General features: G+C 43.3%; 1 protein-coding gene across 4 annotated transcripts in view; it reads right to left on the reverse strand.

The window, feature by feature from the left end:
• The window catches only part of LOC144142222 (uncharacterized), a 119568-nt gene extending 100625 nt beyond the window's left edge, over nucleotides 1–18943 (reverse strand). Inside the window, exons 1-6 of one of the 4 annotated variants that reach the window (XM_077673595.1) lie at nucleotides 18905–18943; nucleotides 18054–18369; nucleotides 14972–15087; nucleotides 12208–12327; nucleotides 5788–5874; nucleotides 472–598 (exon numbers count right to left, since the gene is read on the reverse strand). In XM_077673595.1, the coding sequence (XP_077529721.1) occupies nucleotides 472–598; nucleotides 5788–5874; nucleotides 12208–12327; nucleotides 14972–15087; nucleotides 18054–18369; nucleotides 18905–18934 (796 nt within the window). In that variant the 5' untranslated portion in view covers nucleotides 18935–18943. Of the gene's footprint in view, nucleotides 1–471; nucleotides 599–5787; nucleotides 5875–12207; nucleotides 12328–14971; nucleotides 15088–18053; nucleotides 18370–18744; nucleotides 18817–18904 lie in introns of those variants that run through there. The other 3 variants (XM_077673590.1, XM_077673602.1, XM_077673584.1) reach the window with 3 other exon arrangements.
• Nucleotides 18944–19210: the final 267 nt, after the last annotated feature.

A 19210-nucleotide genomic window follows, 5' to 3' on the forward strand; every position in this document is an offset into this window, starting at 1 on the left:
TCTTGCACTTTTAGCCACAAGTCACCGGTGCATTGTGAAAAAGCCTGTCGTAAATTGCAAAAGAAGCCAGTGCAGGCACCCAAAGTGCGATACTCCCCATGCACATGCCTGCTCAGCAAGTCTGAACTCATTGCAAACAATATAGTTCGCAAGCGTTTTCAGCAGAGCACTTTTTGTTTTAAGCAAGGCTTAATTTTATGCATCCAGGTTCACTCAAACAACTATTCATTTGTACTGCGGACTGTGAAATACTGCGGAAAATTTTGAAAGTTTTGAATAGTGCTATTCGATTCGAAGCAAAATCGAATATTGTGTTATTCCCTTTGTCATCTGACAGTTTCAAATATTCACACACCCTTAATAATTAACTGTAATGAGCCAAATTTTTCAGCTTTGTCAATATCGTTATAAGCAGACCGCGTTGCATCTTCCTTCCCCCCCATATATTCTCAAAAAGGAGGCTCAGCGCACCATTCAGTTCTTTGGCCAGAGGATCCCTGACGTCAATGGCCAGCAGCTTCCAGTCGGTCTCCCCCTCGTCCACAAGCGCCATGACACCGAGCACCTTCACCTGGAGAACCTCGCCTCGCTTCGCCACCTGGACCAACGCGATGATGACGCGAGGGAAGGAAGGGCATAAGCTACGCTACAGGAAGCTCAGGACTCCCACACCTCACACCATGCTACCGTCCATCACATGTTGAACAACTAATTCAATATCTATGCCACGGTAAACTCTTACAATCCCCACTCGACCATACATCATATGGGAAAAAAAAAAATCTCTAAGAAAGATTTTACACCGGTGCTGTGAATTTCTGTATTGGCGATGACAACAACGCAACCGAAGCTCGCACCCTTGTGGCACGCAGCACCATGCACATGCCCAGTGACGTCATGTTCCCACACTGATAAAATGCCACTGGCAGTCCAGTGTCCAGGCTTTTTTTTTCCCTTCCGAACTCCAACTGTGCCTTACATCATGTACACGACAAACAAACTATGCCGTACAGCATGAATGCACCCACCCTGACTTACAGAAATGCTGTAACAGGGTTCGTACGGGCTTCAAAAGCAAAAATCCAAGGGTTTTCAAGGACTTTCAAGGACCAGAAAACACATTTTCAAGGTCCCCATCTTATGTTTTATCTGGGATTATTTATATCTTTTTCAACACAATGCAAAATTCTGTTATTGCCCAATACCTAAGAAGATTACTGCACATTTAGATAGGCACTACGGGTTCATGAACGCTCCCCCAGCTTTATTTTTTATTTCATAGTTTGTATTTAGAGGTTTTTCTTTTTTCTTGGTGTTTTGCTGAGGCTTTTGATTTCAAAACTTAGTTAATGTTGCCTGCATCTCCTGCTTTGTCAGCAAGAGTATCAGCTGAAATTAACTCAGCAAGTGTTGCTGCAAGGTAGGATGAACTATGTACACGTCCATTATTTGCACGTAAAAGCAAACGCAGATTGAGCGTATGAGGCACAGCAAACATGCAATGAAAGGCCGTCCACAGACTAGATAAAACATGCAAGATAGAGAAAAGGAGCCGGCTTTCACGGGATTGCATCGTGACATGAATTCTATTGAGGAGTGCTGCTCCCAATGTTGCCTCGTAATAATGAGAATCCACAACTCGTAATTTCACACAATACACTGAAACTTGATTGTTACAATGTTTCTTTACATTTTTAACACCTAAAATTTACAACAAACACTTTAAATTCTTGTGAAAAGATAGGGCCATTGGTTCTCTCCAGAAAAATCAAGGGTTTTCAAGGACACTTTAAATATTCCAGGACTTTCCGGGCCTTGAAATTTACACGTCTAAATTCAAGGGTTTTCAAGGTTTTCAAGGACCTGTGCAAACCCTGTGTAAAACCATTGTGACTTCTATTAGAAGTGCAATGATGTGTACCTTTGTTGAGAGGGCAAAGTTCATTTATTTACCTACGACAAACCACTTGCAGGTCCGTGACAAAGGACTTAATTCAGTTGCCAGTGCCTTCTTCTAAGAAGGCTTGAAGAAGGCAGTTCATGCGAACACACTATAAATATGTTTCTGCGTTTTCGGCTAAGCCTGGTTATATCCAAAAAACACTCACCAGTAAACATTTTTTCAAATCTAAAGCTGCAAATCTGGGAGCATTCAGCAAAGAAGCACTTTTTTCAAGTAAAGTTGATGCCATGTGTTTATTATGGGAGTAAAACAAATTCTGTAAGTTTTGTGACCACTGGTGCAGTCAATATCTGAGTCACCATGATGTAATTGTGCAGCATCGCTATTTTTCTCTTAGATTTCAATGTTGCTTTAATGCAAGTGGTTATGCGTGAAACATCTATGAATATGTTTTCCATTTTACAGGCTCTACAAGATAGGAGAAAAGATACAGACGAAACCACATTACCGTCTATTCTAGCTGTGGTATAGCCCACTTGCTGAGCACACCTGTGCAGTAATTGCACATATCCTCCTGCAACTACTGGATGCATTGTCCTGACATACTAAATTTTTCGCCATATATAACGCAACCTCCTCAGCCCCCTCCCATTTTGATTAGCACTGCAAGGCTGAACTGCATTTAATATAGAAAATTTTGATTTCCCTCTCACAATTGGATACTACGCAGCAACCAGAGTACGGGTCAAAGCACTGGAAGTGCACTGAAGTGGATCCAGCATGAACAAGAGAGACTTATTTTCAAAACAAAGCTTAAACGCCTGCAGCAATGGTAGAATGGCCGAGATGAGGACTTGACAAAGCTACATAAACATTACTCAAGATAATGTAAACTTTCGGTTAATTCAAACAATTTCAAAATTTTGGTTGGCCCGCTATGTTTTCAATGTATTTCAAAGCCGCTAATTGAAACTGCTCCATTGCGTACGTAAAGTCGGTTATTTAGAACTTTTTGCTTGTCTTTGCCGCAAAATATCTGCTGCATTTGCCATTTCTAGTTGCCCATTTGCATCCTCATATCAAATAAAGCCGATTACCGGCATGCATGTGTCAAAGCGAAACATTTGGCACCGAGAACTGTGCTTATTTTAACTCTTGTGAAAAGACAAAGCAGTCGTCCATTCGTGTTTTTTTCTTCCAAAGTGTAAATAGCAGTTGAGCATTGCGTCTGAATGTTCTATTACTACAAATATACGTGAATTTTTCATTACAACAAAAGTTGGTATGCTGCCCAAGCCCGGAGAACTGATAATTCAAGCGAAATCCTGGGGTCCGTTTGAGTTCGAATTATCGCAAGTCTACTGTATATATAACACACCTTAGTCAAAGAAAAGAAGTAAAACGAAAGAAGCGGCAACTTCAGTAAACCTTATTAATAAATGTGCAGCGCCAAGACAGCATCCAATATAAAAAATCCCCTGCACTTTTTTTTTTGTTTTTTCAAGTCCTCGGCTACCAGGTACAAGGAACTGATCGAACAACACTCAATATAAATTGCTCCCGTAAGATGGCCAGAACTTACAATCACTATTGGAAGCCCAACAAGATCCTCATAAATTAAAACTGCTCTGGGAAACAGCAGAGTGTCAGCACACAACTTAGCACAAATTCAGCAGTTGATTGATGGAATTCCTAACCGCCTTTTCAAACCACTAAAAAAAAAATTTTCCTGTGAAACACAAGTAACCTGCAGAATCGTGTTCTGTGGCCGGAAAGTCAAACAAAGCTTTAAAACTCCTGTTCCATCTAAATTAGTGTACCAGTTGCTGGTAAAAAAAAAAGGGGGTGTTAGACGTGCTTTAGTACACAACTGGTATTCTCTAGTACTGAATACCATAAATGTACCACCCCAATTTTGTTCCCCCACGCACTTTTAAGTGTGACAACAATGAATGTTCACTTGGTAGCACAACTCAGGAATAGCAGTGCTAGCAACCTAGCTAAACCTCAATATCTAAACTATTAAGTCTGGCCACACTTTTTTCACACGATCTGGATAGGTTCGGACAGTGTTCAGACAGTCACAGGCTGCACTCTGCTATCCCCTTCCTAGGAAACCCTCCTTTTGTTGTGGCCATGTAATAAAGATTGTACATTTACAGCATTTGCTTACTCCTCTGTAACTGTGAGATTGCCCATTTCTCAAGCCCAAAGCACAAGAACTTAGGAAAAAGAACCAGGCAATCCAGTTACAGCATCACCTTATCTACTGCCCCCCCTGTTCTGTTCCATGAAGGGCAGGTGGGCTTGTTATCTGCAAGAGGTTAACGACTTCCGACCAGCAAAGGTCACACAGGCCTGTGAGGAGGGCGGAATATTTGCCGGAATTTCTTACGCCAGTCAGAAGTCGTAAAACTTTGGCAGATAACAAGTGCAACATCCCTACTACAAATGTAACACTTGGCAGCATCCGCCTTCACTCTCCACAAGAACATGGCCGTTGTCCCCATACCACCCTGCTTTCAGCTGTATTTTTCCCCAGAGTTTTCGAGCTCTGAGTTGAGGCGTGGTATTTCTGCAAGTGTGCATGTTGCTGCCGTTAGGGCATTGATTACATTCATTCACTATGTCATGTGTCCGTGCCCCAAACCAGTTCCGGATTAATTTAGACTGCGTGGAGCCCTTCAGCACACACAGTAAATAAACAACATCAAATTTTTATGAGGACAGAATTATGTCACGAATTAAAAGTCTAAAAAAAAAAAGAAAAGACGCCTGTAAGATATCGCAGCTTTTGAAACATCCATAACACAACAAAATATCGCAAATCTAGATGCAACAATACAGAAAGGGAAGGAGATTTCTAGGCTGTGCTTCAATTTTTATGCCCTCTATTTCCAAAATTCAGTTTCCGTAAAATATTCTAAATGTTCAGATTTAACTAGAGTTAACAACAAATATTAAAATAGCAACGAAAAGTTCATTTCGAGGCATAACACTGTATACCTAAGCATTTTTTTTTTTACACGTGAGATTATACGACCTTACAAAAGATTCACATCGCGAATGTGCCAATTAAGCCCGTAAATAAATGGCATGAGCCACTGGGAAATGAATATGCCAGTGTTTCAAACCTAGCACAGCATTACAGAGGTGAGCTAGACAACACTTTATAAAACTTTATAATCAACTCAACCACTTAGGACAATCAGCAAGTTCAATCAGTCCATCAAATGCTCAATACATTTTAAGGGCACATATCATCGGAAAATGAGTGTGCCAGTGTTTCAATTCTTTACCATGCGATGTTGGAGCCAAGAAAAAGAATTCCTTGGCCGTGTTGTTCTACCGGAATGCGAAGCCTCGCAATCATCGTCATTGATGGAAAGAATGTTGCGTGAGAAAGAAAAATGTTAGACAACACGTAGGGCAGTTTATGCGTGGCACTGTAGATGGCAGTGTTTGAAGTGCATCATGTGCTTTACCGTGCATAACCAAGAACCAAGCGGTGCTCCCTCCAACTCCAGTGCTACCAGTTGCACTCACATTGACCTGTCACTCATCACATAAACTCATATGGATATGGCCAGTGCCTATTTATTGTTCACTCATTAGCCCAACCACGCAAATGAATGCAGCATTATCAATAAAAAAAAAAATTTGCAACAACAACTTTGATCAGCAGCATGTTAGAAAATAAAGCAGGATTTAAACTTGGTTCCTCACACTAGCTGACCACACTGTTCAAGAGTACAAGTGAGTGCCGCCATTATCTCTTAATGATGTTGGCAGTCAACACGGCCTCCACTTCAACTCAATGCTGCTGGCAAGTGCGTCCACTGTGCAGAAACAATGGAACATGCAGAAAGACCCTGTATGCCTACCCGATAGCCGATCTCGCAGATATCAATGGGGTCATTGTCGCCCTTGCAGTTTGTGTTGCTGTCCGTGTGGTCTGGATCTTCCCAAGTCTGAAATAAAAAATCATGCACAAAGGTGACCACGCACACATTTTACCAACAAGAAAAGTGTGTGCCTAGCCCATACCTTCGTAGTTTGAATTATTAGAAAACTGGCATGCAAGTAACGCACTCTCTAGCATCAGAATGACAGAAAACACATTTATGAATGAAGTGTCGCTTATATAATCTCAACTTTTGCCAGGACACTTCAAGCACATCCAGACATTGATCTGTGAAAGCAAAAATTGCTAGTATTGAAATCAATGTAATGCCTCTTTTCTTTTTTTTTTTTCTTTTTCCGTTCTGGGGTTCTACGCAATGAAGATACACCTTGGCTATGAGGTACACCGTAGTGGAGGGCTGTCAATCAATTATGGCCACCTGGACATCTTTAATATGCGTGAAAATTTCGACAAAGGGGCATTTTTATTTTGCACCTCCATCAGGAAAATAGCCGTTGCTGCTGGGAATCAAATCCACAAGTAACCATGGTGGGTTCCCACCTGGCAACTATAATGTGGATATGATGAGGTACGTAGGTTCTGGCAAACTAAACAGCATCCTATCTTTATTTCGCTACCGCCACATTCTCGTTGGATACCATCACGACTCCATCAGGTGCCAGAACATTCATTAGAAAACCAAGAAGGGTTGAGAGAAACATGAAAATTACCAGATGCTTTTAGAAATGTAAATAATTTCTTCCCTGTTTCTTTGTACCAGTGCATTTTACTCTCTGTTGAACAAATACAGATGACACAAAAGAACACATTAACCAAAGCAATTGATTTCATTTCTTTAAACACAGGTTGGAACGTTTTTAAACATTACACACACCCTGAAACTGCCTTCTCTTAGAGCTGTGCTTTCAAAAATGTCTTATGAAAGCACAAAAATCAGTCTCTTTACAACAAGGCGGCTTTTGCTATGGAGCTCCCAACAACTGCAGCCCAATAAAGTGCGAGACAGTGACAGCTCGGAGTGACAAGGTGGTATTGACGAGAGAAATAAAAAAATATACGAGAAAATTTTTTAGCCATGACCTTCCCGATTCTGTACGAAGCATTGTATTCACATTTCCATGCACAAAAAGTGGTACGATTTTTGACCTCGCCACAAAATGTGCACTAAATGTGGGGAGGTGTGTTTTTTTTTTTACATTTGTCATGGTGGGCTTATGGTGTATCATAGTTCGCTCACTGCTTTAGTTGGTCAACCAGTGGGGTTGCCACCTCCCCCCCCCCCCCCCCTTCCCCCCACCCAGCCCAAAAGACTGACCTTTCGGGGGGGGGGGGGGATATACGTTGTCACGGGGTACCTAGGCGGCCAATGCCCCATCATGGCTCATCACAGAAGACGACAAGGACGACGAAGAAGTGGCTGGGTCGCAGCGCGCGCTGTTATGGCCGCATTGCAAATTCTGTAAATAGATTGTTGCTCATCCTTCAACCATCGTTCGAGTCATTGGCTCTGCCGCGACGTTACATTTGGTGGAGAGTGCGGGTCGTCATCCCCGTCCTGGGCACAGCTTCGCACCTCATCGGCATCGTTGGAATCATCGAGGGTGCGTGAACCACGTCGGGCAGCCCCAGCCCCACCGCTACAAGAATTCGACGACGTCCCCCCGCCCCGTTTCCGCAGCCCGTGACGAGCCGATTCGACGATGATGTTTGACCTGACGACGACGACGATGTGTCCCCAGCCCTGTGGTCTGACGTGGTAGCAAGCCCTCACCGGTTCGTCATTCCTTTGTGGGCGCGTCACTGCTGTGGGCCCGAGCTCACCAAACCCATCCCTTACATCCGTGGTGGCAAGAGCTTCACTGTATATTCTCATCACATCGTTCACCTTCACCGACCTCATCATGCTACTGCTACATATATATATATATATATATATATATATATATGTAGCATGATGAGGATATATGTAGCATACGTAGCATGATATATATATGTAGCATGATAATTTATATATATATATATATATATATATATATATATATATAATTATTGAAGCATTTTCTAGAAAGAAATCATAACGTGTGTACTGAAAGTGACCTGAGATTTTGGTTATTGCTCTGAATGTGCTGCACTGAAAAGTAACCGAACATAAGTCATCGATTAAAAGCTCTGTTCTCTTGTTCCTCTCCTTGGCCCCGCAGCGCACTCGCCCACGTACCTTCACTGCTCGCATGTCTTTGCACAGCTTGTAGACACATTTATAGTCATAGTTGCTGAATTGACGCTTATAAAAAGCAAAAAAAAATAATAATAATAATAACCGAAACACAGTGGCCGAAAACCGGCCAATGACGGCCAGTTTTAAGTATAGACCGGCAACCGGCCCACCGTCTAAAAAACCGGTCGGGCCGGTCAAAAACTGGGCAGGTGGCAACCCGATTAACCAGAGGTCTCACTCAGAAAGAAATACACCTTTCCCAGGCAAGTTAGAATTGTGTAAACAGCTGCTCCTAGTTGTAATGGTACTCTCACATACAACAAACTGTTCACGGTTCCGATAAATTTTGTTGGATAAGGATTTCTTTGAAAAAAGCTCCCACATCTCTGTACACAAGCTTCACAAGTGTATTATGTACCACTAGGAACAACATGAGTGAGGCCATACTTGTGGAAACCCAAAAGCGGCCATTACTGAATTTACCAATGTATCATGTGGTGCATTTTGTGTGTGCACCTAGTCCACTCACTAAAACGTGACGAGTTATCTAGACATGTATGGTATTGAAAACAAGAGGGGTAGCACATTACAGTCACAGTGAGAGGCCTAGCTCTGGATTTTGGGTAAAAAAAAAAACGGAGCTTGACTTTACTGCCTCTCCCAGTGTGCATCAGGCCGCCAGCTGCCCCAGAAAATCACTTTCAACCTTTTTTTGTTGTTGTTGTTCTCTCCAATGGTGGATGGACAGGTTTATCGGAAAACAGAATGCAGCTGTCAGACCTGGAGGCCAGCAGGATGTCAGCTACATTCTGCTCACGGTTCAACCTTTACAGAAAGTAATTTTTTTTTAATAGAAGGGACTAGAAAAATCTGTTTCATGAAGTCTTGTTTAATGTCCATGCGTTTTGTTGAAAAAGCCTGTTTAAAAGCCAGACAACCCTAGTACCATTTAAGTGATTTCAATTAACCCTTTGAGGGTTTTTGCCGTACGTGTACTGCGGCGGTTTTCCGTCCCGCAAGGTCTTTGCCGTACGGGTACGATTTCGAGCATCCGTTTGAAATTTCACGCCATATTAACAATGCATGCTCCCTAGAGGGTGCTGCCACCTCCTGGGACTTACAAGAAGTGTTTGAAATTTGATTGTGCTGCCTTCTTGCGGTGAAAAACAGAACTCTCTGGCTTCGGCGCGTTACGGCGTCTGTACGTGTCAACGCGTTTCGTGGTTTCAGTTTTGCCATGTGATCGCATCGGAGGCGCGCGAAACTTGATCGGCGCTCGCTATCAGGGGCGGTAAAAGTTGATTTCAATTTGTATATTGGCGCTGCTCTTATCTTGTTTATTACCCACGCTCACTAGGTATTCTTGCCCTCCTTGCTTGGAACTGAAGTAACCTACTCGGAGACTCCGTTGCGGATGCGGAGGAAGTTGATTTCTATCTATATTGGCACTGCTATTAGCTTGTTTATCACCGGCGCGCACGAGTTATTCTCGCTCTCCTCGTTTACTGAGTTGCCTTCGAGTTCTTCAGATGCACGACAAAGCGGCGATATGGCCCAACGAACTGCCCGTTCTGATGACACCGACCGCGATGACTCTTCTGACTCTGAGTTTGCTCCTTTTACCATGTCTGAATCGGAAGACAGACTTTCTTCGGAAGAAGACAGCTCATTTTCGGACACGCGCTTTATGCGTGCAGACTGTGATAAGGCACTGTGCGTAGACCCGTGTTTCAAGGAATACCACACTCTGAAATACTATTGAACATTTTTCAGTTCTAAGTGATGCTGACCCCAAAATACTGTTCCTGATAATTTTTACCATTTAATCTAGACTTAAGACATTTTGTACAGGTCCGCGCAGAAGTAAACGGAGCACGGGAGCGGTGGCCGAACTGCATCGCTGCGCCTCGTATGGGCGCCGACGGGAACCATGGAGCGCCGGTCAAAGAGTGTGTTCGCACTGCCCCCGCCGCCCTATCTGATATGTTTAATCGCCGCTCAGCTGTCGTGTCATGCTGGGCGAGACTGTCTTCAAAAGGCAGCGCTGGGCTGAGAGGGGCGCTGGTTGCATTGCCGCTCGCAGGCATCAGCGGCGACCGAAACCGCTGCTCATGAGCTGGACGAAGCTGCGCGCGCACGGAAACGTGCCTTGTTGCACGCTGCAAAGGGCGGCATAAAATTGTAGGCCACTGCGGTTTGGCATAGCATGTCATTGCAATACAATTTATTGTAAGCCGGCAACAAAATTGCCCTGGACAATATAGAAAGCACATTCACAAACATTTTCGTTGTTTGAAAAAAAAAAAAAAAAACTCGCTTCCGACATTTTTTTTTTAATTTTGAGTTTGTCCCAAGTTATTGCTGCTGCTCAGTCCAGGTCTGTTCTGTAGAAAGGGGGAAAAGATATCCATGCGGTGGAAATTCTGTATTAGAGAACACCGTAAAGAATAGGTACAATCGTTTCCTGCTATTAAAGGGGCCTCATAGGGTGCGTATTTTGTTGTCGCATTAAAACCGACATTGTTGTTTTTAACAAGCACCTTATATTAGTTAAGACAGTGTTGCAGATTTAAATTAAACTCCGCATTGAATTGAGAGATGGCTTCAACGCATGACCTAAATGTCTTTCAAAAAATCGCCGTCAGGGCCCCAAAATGACCGATGATGAGTATAGTCGTCATGACCGATCCATACTCGTCATCGGTTAATTTGGTACAAAATTTTGTGACGGCTATCATTGTTAACGGGAGCGAAAGGGTTAATGCAACAACAAAATATGCGCCCTATGAAGGCCGCTGTGATCGCAGGCAACGTTTGTTCTCTCATACGTAATTTCCACCGCATGGACATCTTTTCCCCCTTTCTACAGAACAGACCTGGACTGAGCGGCAGCAACAACTTCGGACAAACTGAAAATTAAAAAAAAAAAAATGGGGAAGCGATATTTTTTTTTTTTCCGAACGAAAATGTTTGTGAATGTGCTTTCTATACTGTACACGGCAATTTCGTTGCAGTCTTACCATAAATTATATCGTAATGACATGCTATGCCAAACTGCAGCAGCCAACAATTTTATGCCGCCCTTTACAGCGCACAACAAGGCACGTTTCCGGGCGCGCGCAGCTTCGTCCAGCTCATGTGCAGCGGATTTGGTCGCCGCTGATGCCTGCGAGCGCCAATGCAACCAGCGCCACTTTATAGCCCCGCGCTGCCTTTTGAATACCGTCCCGCCGAGCATGACACGCCAGCAGAGCGGCGATTAAACATATCAGCTAGGGCAGCGGGGGCAGTGCGAACACACTCTTTGACCGGCGCTCCATGGTTCCCGTCGGCGCCCATACGCGGCGCAGCAATGCAGTTCGGCCACCGCTCCCGTGCTCCGTTTACTTCTGCGCGGACCTGTACATTCCAAATCCGCAATAAACTAATTTGACCACCAGGGAAAGTTTTTTTTAAAGAAATTCGACCCTTAAAGGGTTAAGCAAGATTCCAAATTGTAATTACAAATTTATGACCAATTCAGCCTTTTCAGGTGAAACATTAAGGCAAAAATTATTTTAGAACACGCATGATGTTCCCAAGGGAAGACACGGTAGAATCGTGAGCCAGTAGGTGGTGCATAATAAAAATAAATATGTCACCGAGAAAAAAGAACACGAATGAGGCTTGTCCTTTCTTTCTGCCCTGATTTGTTCACAAAATTAGTTTAGATCAAAAACACGCACTCTACGACTCAAACAAGTACAGGTCAATTTCTGATGTCTGGAGTGACTCCTGGCCTTAGCAGTGCAAAAAAAACTAGACATTTAGAGGACAGTATTTCAATTTTGATTTGCTTTAGAGCTTCGCAAACTAAAAGTGAGTAACAGCCTGAAAGTGCAAGTGCAGTGGTACGAACATCCCTATGTACATTGTAAAGAACAAACATGGTAAGCATGGTCAGAGAACAACCTTTTTTTTTAGATCTCATTCACAGAACTGAACAGTGCAGCTACGTTGCTATTACTGTAGTGGCCGCAAAGCACAATAAAACTGGACACACTATGGAGTTGAATAAAATTTAAACGGACACTGTTTAATAAGCCCCAAAAAGAGGCTTGGAAAAAAAGAAAAAGAAAAAAAAGCCTCCAGGCAACGGGTAAGAGCAGAAGCGCCCAGCACCTGTGGAATGGCGCCATAGTTCCAGATGTAGCCATGGTGGGGGAAGCAGTTGTGAACGTAGCGCAACTTCCCCTTCTTGACATCCTGCTTGATCGGGTTGAGTGGCTCCTTGGTGGCGATCTGCAGGCAACAGGGCAGCACAGTGAACAGCCGGGATGAACTGGGATACGAGGCGCTGCAAATGGTCGTCCTGCACCTTTGGCCAATGATAGCTGACAAAGGTGCAGGTTGAGCCACTCAGGATAGACAACGCCGCAGATATCTTACTGCTGGATAAGAGAAATACCCAGTGCCAGCCCACGCTTGGCAGTGTTGAGAAACTCGAAGGCCAGCTAAAGACTGGAGCTGCATTTGGAATGGAACACTCCAATTAAAGTGCAAATCTAAGTTTTTTGCCCTAAAACATGACAAGCAGCAAGAACAAGTATTAAGTGCACAAAGAAAATAAAAACTTCAATCCTTTCTTTTTGTTGTTTCTCAGGTGTAGAAAAAAAAGCAGATCTTTCAATGTAGTAACTTAATGATATGAAAAAAAAAAAAAACATTTAGTGGCCCATTTCTGTACAAAAGACAGCAGAATTTTGATACTCATCACAAGCACTTATTTTACCATTATATATATATATATATATATATATATATATATATATATATATATATATATATATATAGAGAGAGAGAGAGAGAGAGAGAGAGAGAGAGAGTAAATGTTTATTGAAAAGGAGAAAAGGTCAGCCTGAGAAAATGATCTTGGGCCTGCTACTTCCCACTGGGGGGAAGGTACTGGGGACAAAAAGAGAAAAGAATGAATAGGGCAGGTAAGGTTAATGACAATGAAAATAGATAAAAATGGTACGTTTGTGCACAAAACTTGACTGTTTTTCGTGTAGAATATCCTGTTATTAGGCCATGAAATTTGAGATCAATTCGGCCTGTCAACGTTTATCACCTTATGTGGTCTGGTTACACCTCGTGCAAAAGAAAAAATGGCATGGCCTTTAACAGTGGTTTTGCATTCTTTATTCACCTGTCCCATTGTTTCATTACTCAACTCATGCACAGCAATTTTCTCAATTCTTTTTCTGTACACTAATGATAACAAGGCTTGTTGTTCACACAGAAACCAATCTCTGCAAACAATTACCCTACAATTGTAGTTACGCGTCCAAAACAAATGAGTATCGTGCTATTTAAAAAAATTATTCTTGTATGTTTAGCCCCTAATACCAGTATCAAAATTATCCGAGAAATATAAAATTTGCATTAGGCAAAATATGAAGTTACCAGAAATGCAAATTTTTGTCTGGGAGGGGAGCTAGATATTGTGCACAATTGACAAAATTTAAACTGCAGAGTATTTTTACTGAGGCAATAAATTCCGCAAACTGAAGAGAATGGGACTTGCACTAGACATAAAAGTGCTAGGGCTCATTCATTTTTTACTATCAGGGACAATTCTGTTACTTTTGTTTCAGCCAGTAATCTATATGTACAGGATAATGAAACTTGGGCAAAAATAAATGTTGCACACTAGCAGTCAGACCGATACAGACTAAAAATTTTCCAGGCATAAATTTTTTGTGAAAAACAATTTTGCTCACAAAATCTCTGGGCTTGAAACATTACGTCAGGCCACCTGAATACATGCAATGCTGAATGGAATGCAGAGTACCAGAACAGTTTTTAAAGTGCTTTTTTTTTCCTTGAACTGTCCACGACAAGACTTAATATCTTGGTCCATAATAGGCGACCCTGAACATTTAGGCCGTAAAAAAATGTATTATTGTTATTGTAAAAAAGTTTAAATTTTGGGGGGTTAGATTGCACTGTAGCTACACCTGGGCTATGAGGTGCACCTTATTAAAGTGCTCCGGATGAATATTGACCACCTGGGAATCTAACGTGCGCTAAAATCTTGACACATGGGTGTTTTTGTTTTTCACCTTCCTCAGAAAAATGAAAACAAAGTTGTTTGCAGTGGTTATAGAAACTGAACTACGTACGAATGTTGCCACCAAGCAGTAATTTCTTGGGCAGCTGAAACTGAAACCCACACTTTAATCACCAAAAGGGTGTGTGAGGCCCTTTGAATGATTGATTGAATGTGGGGTTTAATGCGCCCTGGTAGAGGGCGCTGGATGAATTTTGAGCACTTAGGGAGCTTTAACGTGTGCCGAAATCTTGAAACACAGGAGTTTTTGCTTTTTGCCTCATCAGCAAAGCAGCCACCGTGGCCGGAATGGAACCCGTGTCCTTGGGCTCAGCAGCACACCTTGGCCACTGCGCCACCACGGCGGGTCCAGGCCCTTTGGACGAGGGGTCCCGCCACACAAAGGTCCCGCCTTCTTTCTTCCTCTCGCTCCCCTCAACGTTCATGCTGCTCTCCTCAACTTCTTAGACAGTGAGGCAGCAAAATAACGAACAGTTTCATACACTGCAGCCCTCCACCGCTGCTCACACACTGGCCTTTAAGGGCTAGCTGCCAAAAGTAACGATGCCTAAAGTGAAAATTTCAGGTATGGGGCTTCATTCCAACAAGCTATTGTGAAAACCAGTAACAGCTTTTACATCTGAAGAAGCACTCTGAATGAAGGATGCCGACATGCCGCCCGCGTTAGTGGGACATAAAAAGCCATATTGGAGTTCCTCATCCCTTGGAATTTGCTTCACCATGTCCACCTTCTGACAATAGTAATTAACAAAAAAAAAGTGGAAAAATGAACACAAGAGGAGGGGGGAGTCCCTCATGACAAGGCACACACACCTCCATCTTGGCATTGCTCCATCGAGGAACCTCAACCACCATGTTGTAGATGCGCTTGGGCTCATCAGCAAACATCGGAATGTCATGGAAAGGAGAGATGTACTGCTCTCCCTTGCCTACAAAAAAAAAAAAGCAGCAGCATGAATGAGCATTTGTTGAACACTCTGTCTCACAGTCAAACAGCCAACATTCAAAAGTTGCCTTTAACAAGACAGCCTGCATATATCTTATATACAAATTACTTCCAGCAGAAGAGAATTTCTGGGTATGATGCAACAATGGTGTACACATTACAAACACCATAAACCCTCTGTCATTCGTTCAAAGCCCATGCAGGCACATATTGGAGAAACTGTACGTACCTTGTGAGCTGTTCTTTTTGGCAAATACCTGAGCTCTTAGGCACGGATATTGAAAAGAAGGAAGTCACCCTATACCTACTGCTTCCTAAACATCCTCAACCTCAGGTAGCAGTCAACAGGAGTTGGGATTTTAATAAAATGTTCTAACATGACATGAGTTAAGTCGCCAAAAGGGACGGACTGCAACTATTGGAGACCCGTAAAAACCAACGGTAAACTAACTAAATACCTGGGCTTAATTTCATTAGTTTAATCCTAATCGTGCATTACTCCCCGTGTTGTGGTCTTTCCAGTTTCAGTGCTCGTAGATGCACAAATAATTAACTAGCCGTGTCCTTCATGTTAATTTAGTAAGCACAATGAAATATGGCAGCTAACTGCAATTACAACGCCACGAATGTGTTAGCACATAACCGGCTTTTTGAAATTCGTACAAATTGGTAACTTGTCACTTGAGCTATCGTAACCTTAGAGCTAGTTCGATTTGTATATACTGATAGCAGATAATTTGCGTTACTTAGTCAGCAATGCACAAGATTATTAAAAAAAACACGTAAACTGTCTTGAAATAACACTTTTTTTTTTTTTTTGCTGTGTGCTTGCAGAATAACTGCTGCACTAGGCACTTTTTTTCCTTGGCAGAAAGCAAAAAAAAAAAAAAAAAAAACTGCAACACTAAACCCACAAAACTTAGAACCACTAACATTCGGGCCTCCTTGTGGGTCTAAATTACATCAGTATGCCCAACAATGCCTATTTCAGAGACGGAATCAGTTAACAGAATGTGCCCACATGGCAATGTGCAGTGAAGACACCACTCCAGGCTTTTTAGCTTTCACCATGCTGCCACCAGCTCGCGAGATGAAGGAGTATAGTCATGCTCACAGAATTTTAAGGCAGCATTCCTGGTCCCTTTGGCTTGTGTGACTTCAACCTACTGACTGGCTAAGAAAATCAGTTGTGATTCCCTTAGTCGATCAATTGCCCCGCCACACCTAAAAATTACGGCTAAGTCATTGCTGTCGCAATTGCCAAATCTAATGAACTCTCAATTTCTTTTATATTCCTTCCCCACTCGTGGTATGCATTACTGTGGGTGCTCAAGTATAGGAAATAAAAATATTCAAAACATTTTAACATTTTTTTTAAAAGGTTGAAGGAGATGTTACAGCAACTAAAGCCAGAAAGGACTACTCAGGTAGCTGGAAATACACGGTAAATGTTCCACAAAAAGTGAGCCCATTCAGGAACGCCATGCTTGACTAAATTTTGTAGGAAAGGCACTCTTGCCGAAGGCAAAATAAAATTATGTGTAGTTACAATTCATTTTATTTCTTATTTGTAGACTGCATTTTCACAGAAGCGTGCTATTGGCCGGCCAGACGAGTCCTCAACGGCAACCCAAACCACCTGTGCTATTTCACCCAGACAGGCACTACCTCTACACTCTGGCCAATGTTGCGCTGTAAAAAAATGGCACAGCAACTGAGCTTGCCGACGCTGTCAGAGGTACTTCCTTTGACACTGTTAAAGCCACAGCTGTGAAACATGTGCACAGCAGATGGCAAGCAATGTACTATCAAAAACGTGTGCAGCCCTATCATATAGTTGAGATTCAATTCTAATTTTACCTTTTCCGTTGGCAAACTAATTCTGAATTCCAAGGTTTAATGTCACTGCTATTTCACTTCAAAATTAACAAAATTACTTGGCACTTCACTCACCATATGTTAAGACAACGTTGAAACAAAATCACCCCACACATTTCCATTCATGCAACCAGTTCGCCAAGTAATCCACACACACACACACACCCAAGGCCATGCAAAGAAACATGCGACAAACGCAGACAAAACCACAAGAGCGGATATCAGTATCTGTCGGGAACACAAACCACCCAGCCCTAAAAAGAAAATGCGACCAGCAAAAGCGTTGCTACGTTACACATCCAGAAATAGGGCCTTTCGACCATGTCTCATTGATTTCTCGAGGAGTTTTGTTACAGGCGCGCGAAAAGTCACGGGGCCCTTGCACGCCATCGAAACAGCGAACCTAGCCTAGATACCGGCGTCTCAGTGAGGCAACCTCAGGTTACTATTGCCAGCTTACTGAAACGAGGCGTGTCATGTACGACTGGTCAGATAACGGGTTACGAGCAACCGCACGATAACAGCAAGTGAAGGCAGCCGTCCCGCCCGTTGAAAACATCAAAAATTCGCGCGACTACGCTTGAACTACGAGACACGCCGCAGGGGAGAAATGCAGACCAAAGTACACTGTAACCAAACGGAGCTTCTTGATGTGCGCCGAAATTAAGAACCTTGATTATGCCGCTGAACCAGGGCAGAAATAGACCAAAATAAATTTCTTATCAAAATATCTTCCGCACAATTATTATAAGTGGAGCTGAAACCGGTATTGGTCCAGTTTGCTTTTATATCTAAGGGACACTATCACAGGCAGCACAATGCTCGGTAACCTTCCTCGCTCCGAGCTGTTGTCATTGCGTGATGCTGAAAACGAATCACATTACTATTGACTGCAATATTCGGTTACAGCGACCCTGAATGAATGATCATCGATAACGTCGCAGATAACAGAGCGGCGTGTTTTCACACTACAGGCGCAAGTTGGCAAAGTCGGTGAAAAGATGTGGTAGCTCCATCACAAATACAGGAAGCAAACGGAGGACGCCAGGAACGGATTTTTTCAAAACTTACGGAAATACATGCTGTAGTTAACGGAGTTCGGTCTTCCCCGTTCAACAGTGGAGTAACTGTCCACGGTCATTCCGGATGCAACGAAGTCCGGAAAAATACCCACCACCGATAAAAGGATGCAACTGCATGCGCCTATGAACTTACGGAAATACAGCCGGTAGGCCAAGGTGTTGGGTGAACCTCTCTCGACAGTTGAGAACGCCATGGTTCGCGATACGTTCGCCAAGTTCGATGTGGAGCCTCGGAGAAAACAGGTCGTAAAGACCTTCCCCACGTGTGAAATCATTTCCGACGCCGGCTCCCACAGTGGCGGCACCTGCCGGAATAAAATGACACCTTGAAAATATTCTGGCGTATCAAGGTAGCCAGCATTAGCGAGAACATTCCGAGTACGCGCTCGCACCCGCGCAAAATCCTCCCTGTTCTGTGCCCGCGCCAGGCCGCTCCCTCTTGACAGCTTCGCTGCGCTAAAACGCGCTGGTTCGGTCAGCTACTCATAACGAAAACTAAAGCCGTTCTTTCAGCGACATTTCGACCAGCTCCACAAATGACAGTAAAATGAAAGTAAACAGCGGGGAGCGCGGTTTAAACGACGGCACCGGAACAACAAAAACCAATGCTAATCGAGATAAGCGGCACCACCGCGGAAATTTTAGCACGACGAAGTAAAAAGAAAAATTCAGAGACAAACCTGAGACACAAATAACATCAAAACAAATCCAACGACGCCACGCACTAACATGTTCATTTACGCAGCACATTGGATACGTTCATTTGCCGGTCGCCCAGGTAGATTTTAAAGTGTGACAATGGCAATCGGCGTCGTCAAAAATAGATACGTGGTCACATACGCACTTCCAGGATATACATGTCATTCTCATGAACAGAAGTAGCAGTTACTTGAGTGTTCATATAGTATTAATTGTCTCATATCAGGGAAGCAACGTTTCACCACGCACTAGTTAAGCATAGTTAAGCACTGGGACCTTACTTTACTTGGGTAGTGGAAAAAGCGGCCGCCGCCGAGTGAGGCACTTCGTGTCAACCCCGCGCGGTGGCGCTCGCGTGCCCCGCCCGAGCGCTTTTTCGCCTCGGGTAGCGGCGGGTAGGCGTGCGTTGGGGCATTCTCCGAGGGGCTACAGTTCTTTTTTCGTGTA

This window comes from Haemaphysalis longicornis, unplaced genomic scaffold (assembly GCF_048455015.1).
Source record: "Haemaphysalis longicornis isolate Haplotype H1 unplaced genomic scaffold, Haemaphysalis longicornis Haplotype H1 scaffold_1, whole genome shotgun sequence".
NCBI classification, from domain to species: Eukaryota; Metazoa; Arthropoda; class Arachnida; order Ixodida; family Ixodidae; genus Haemaphysalis; species Haemaphysalis longicornis.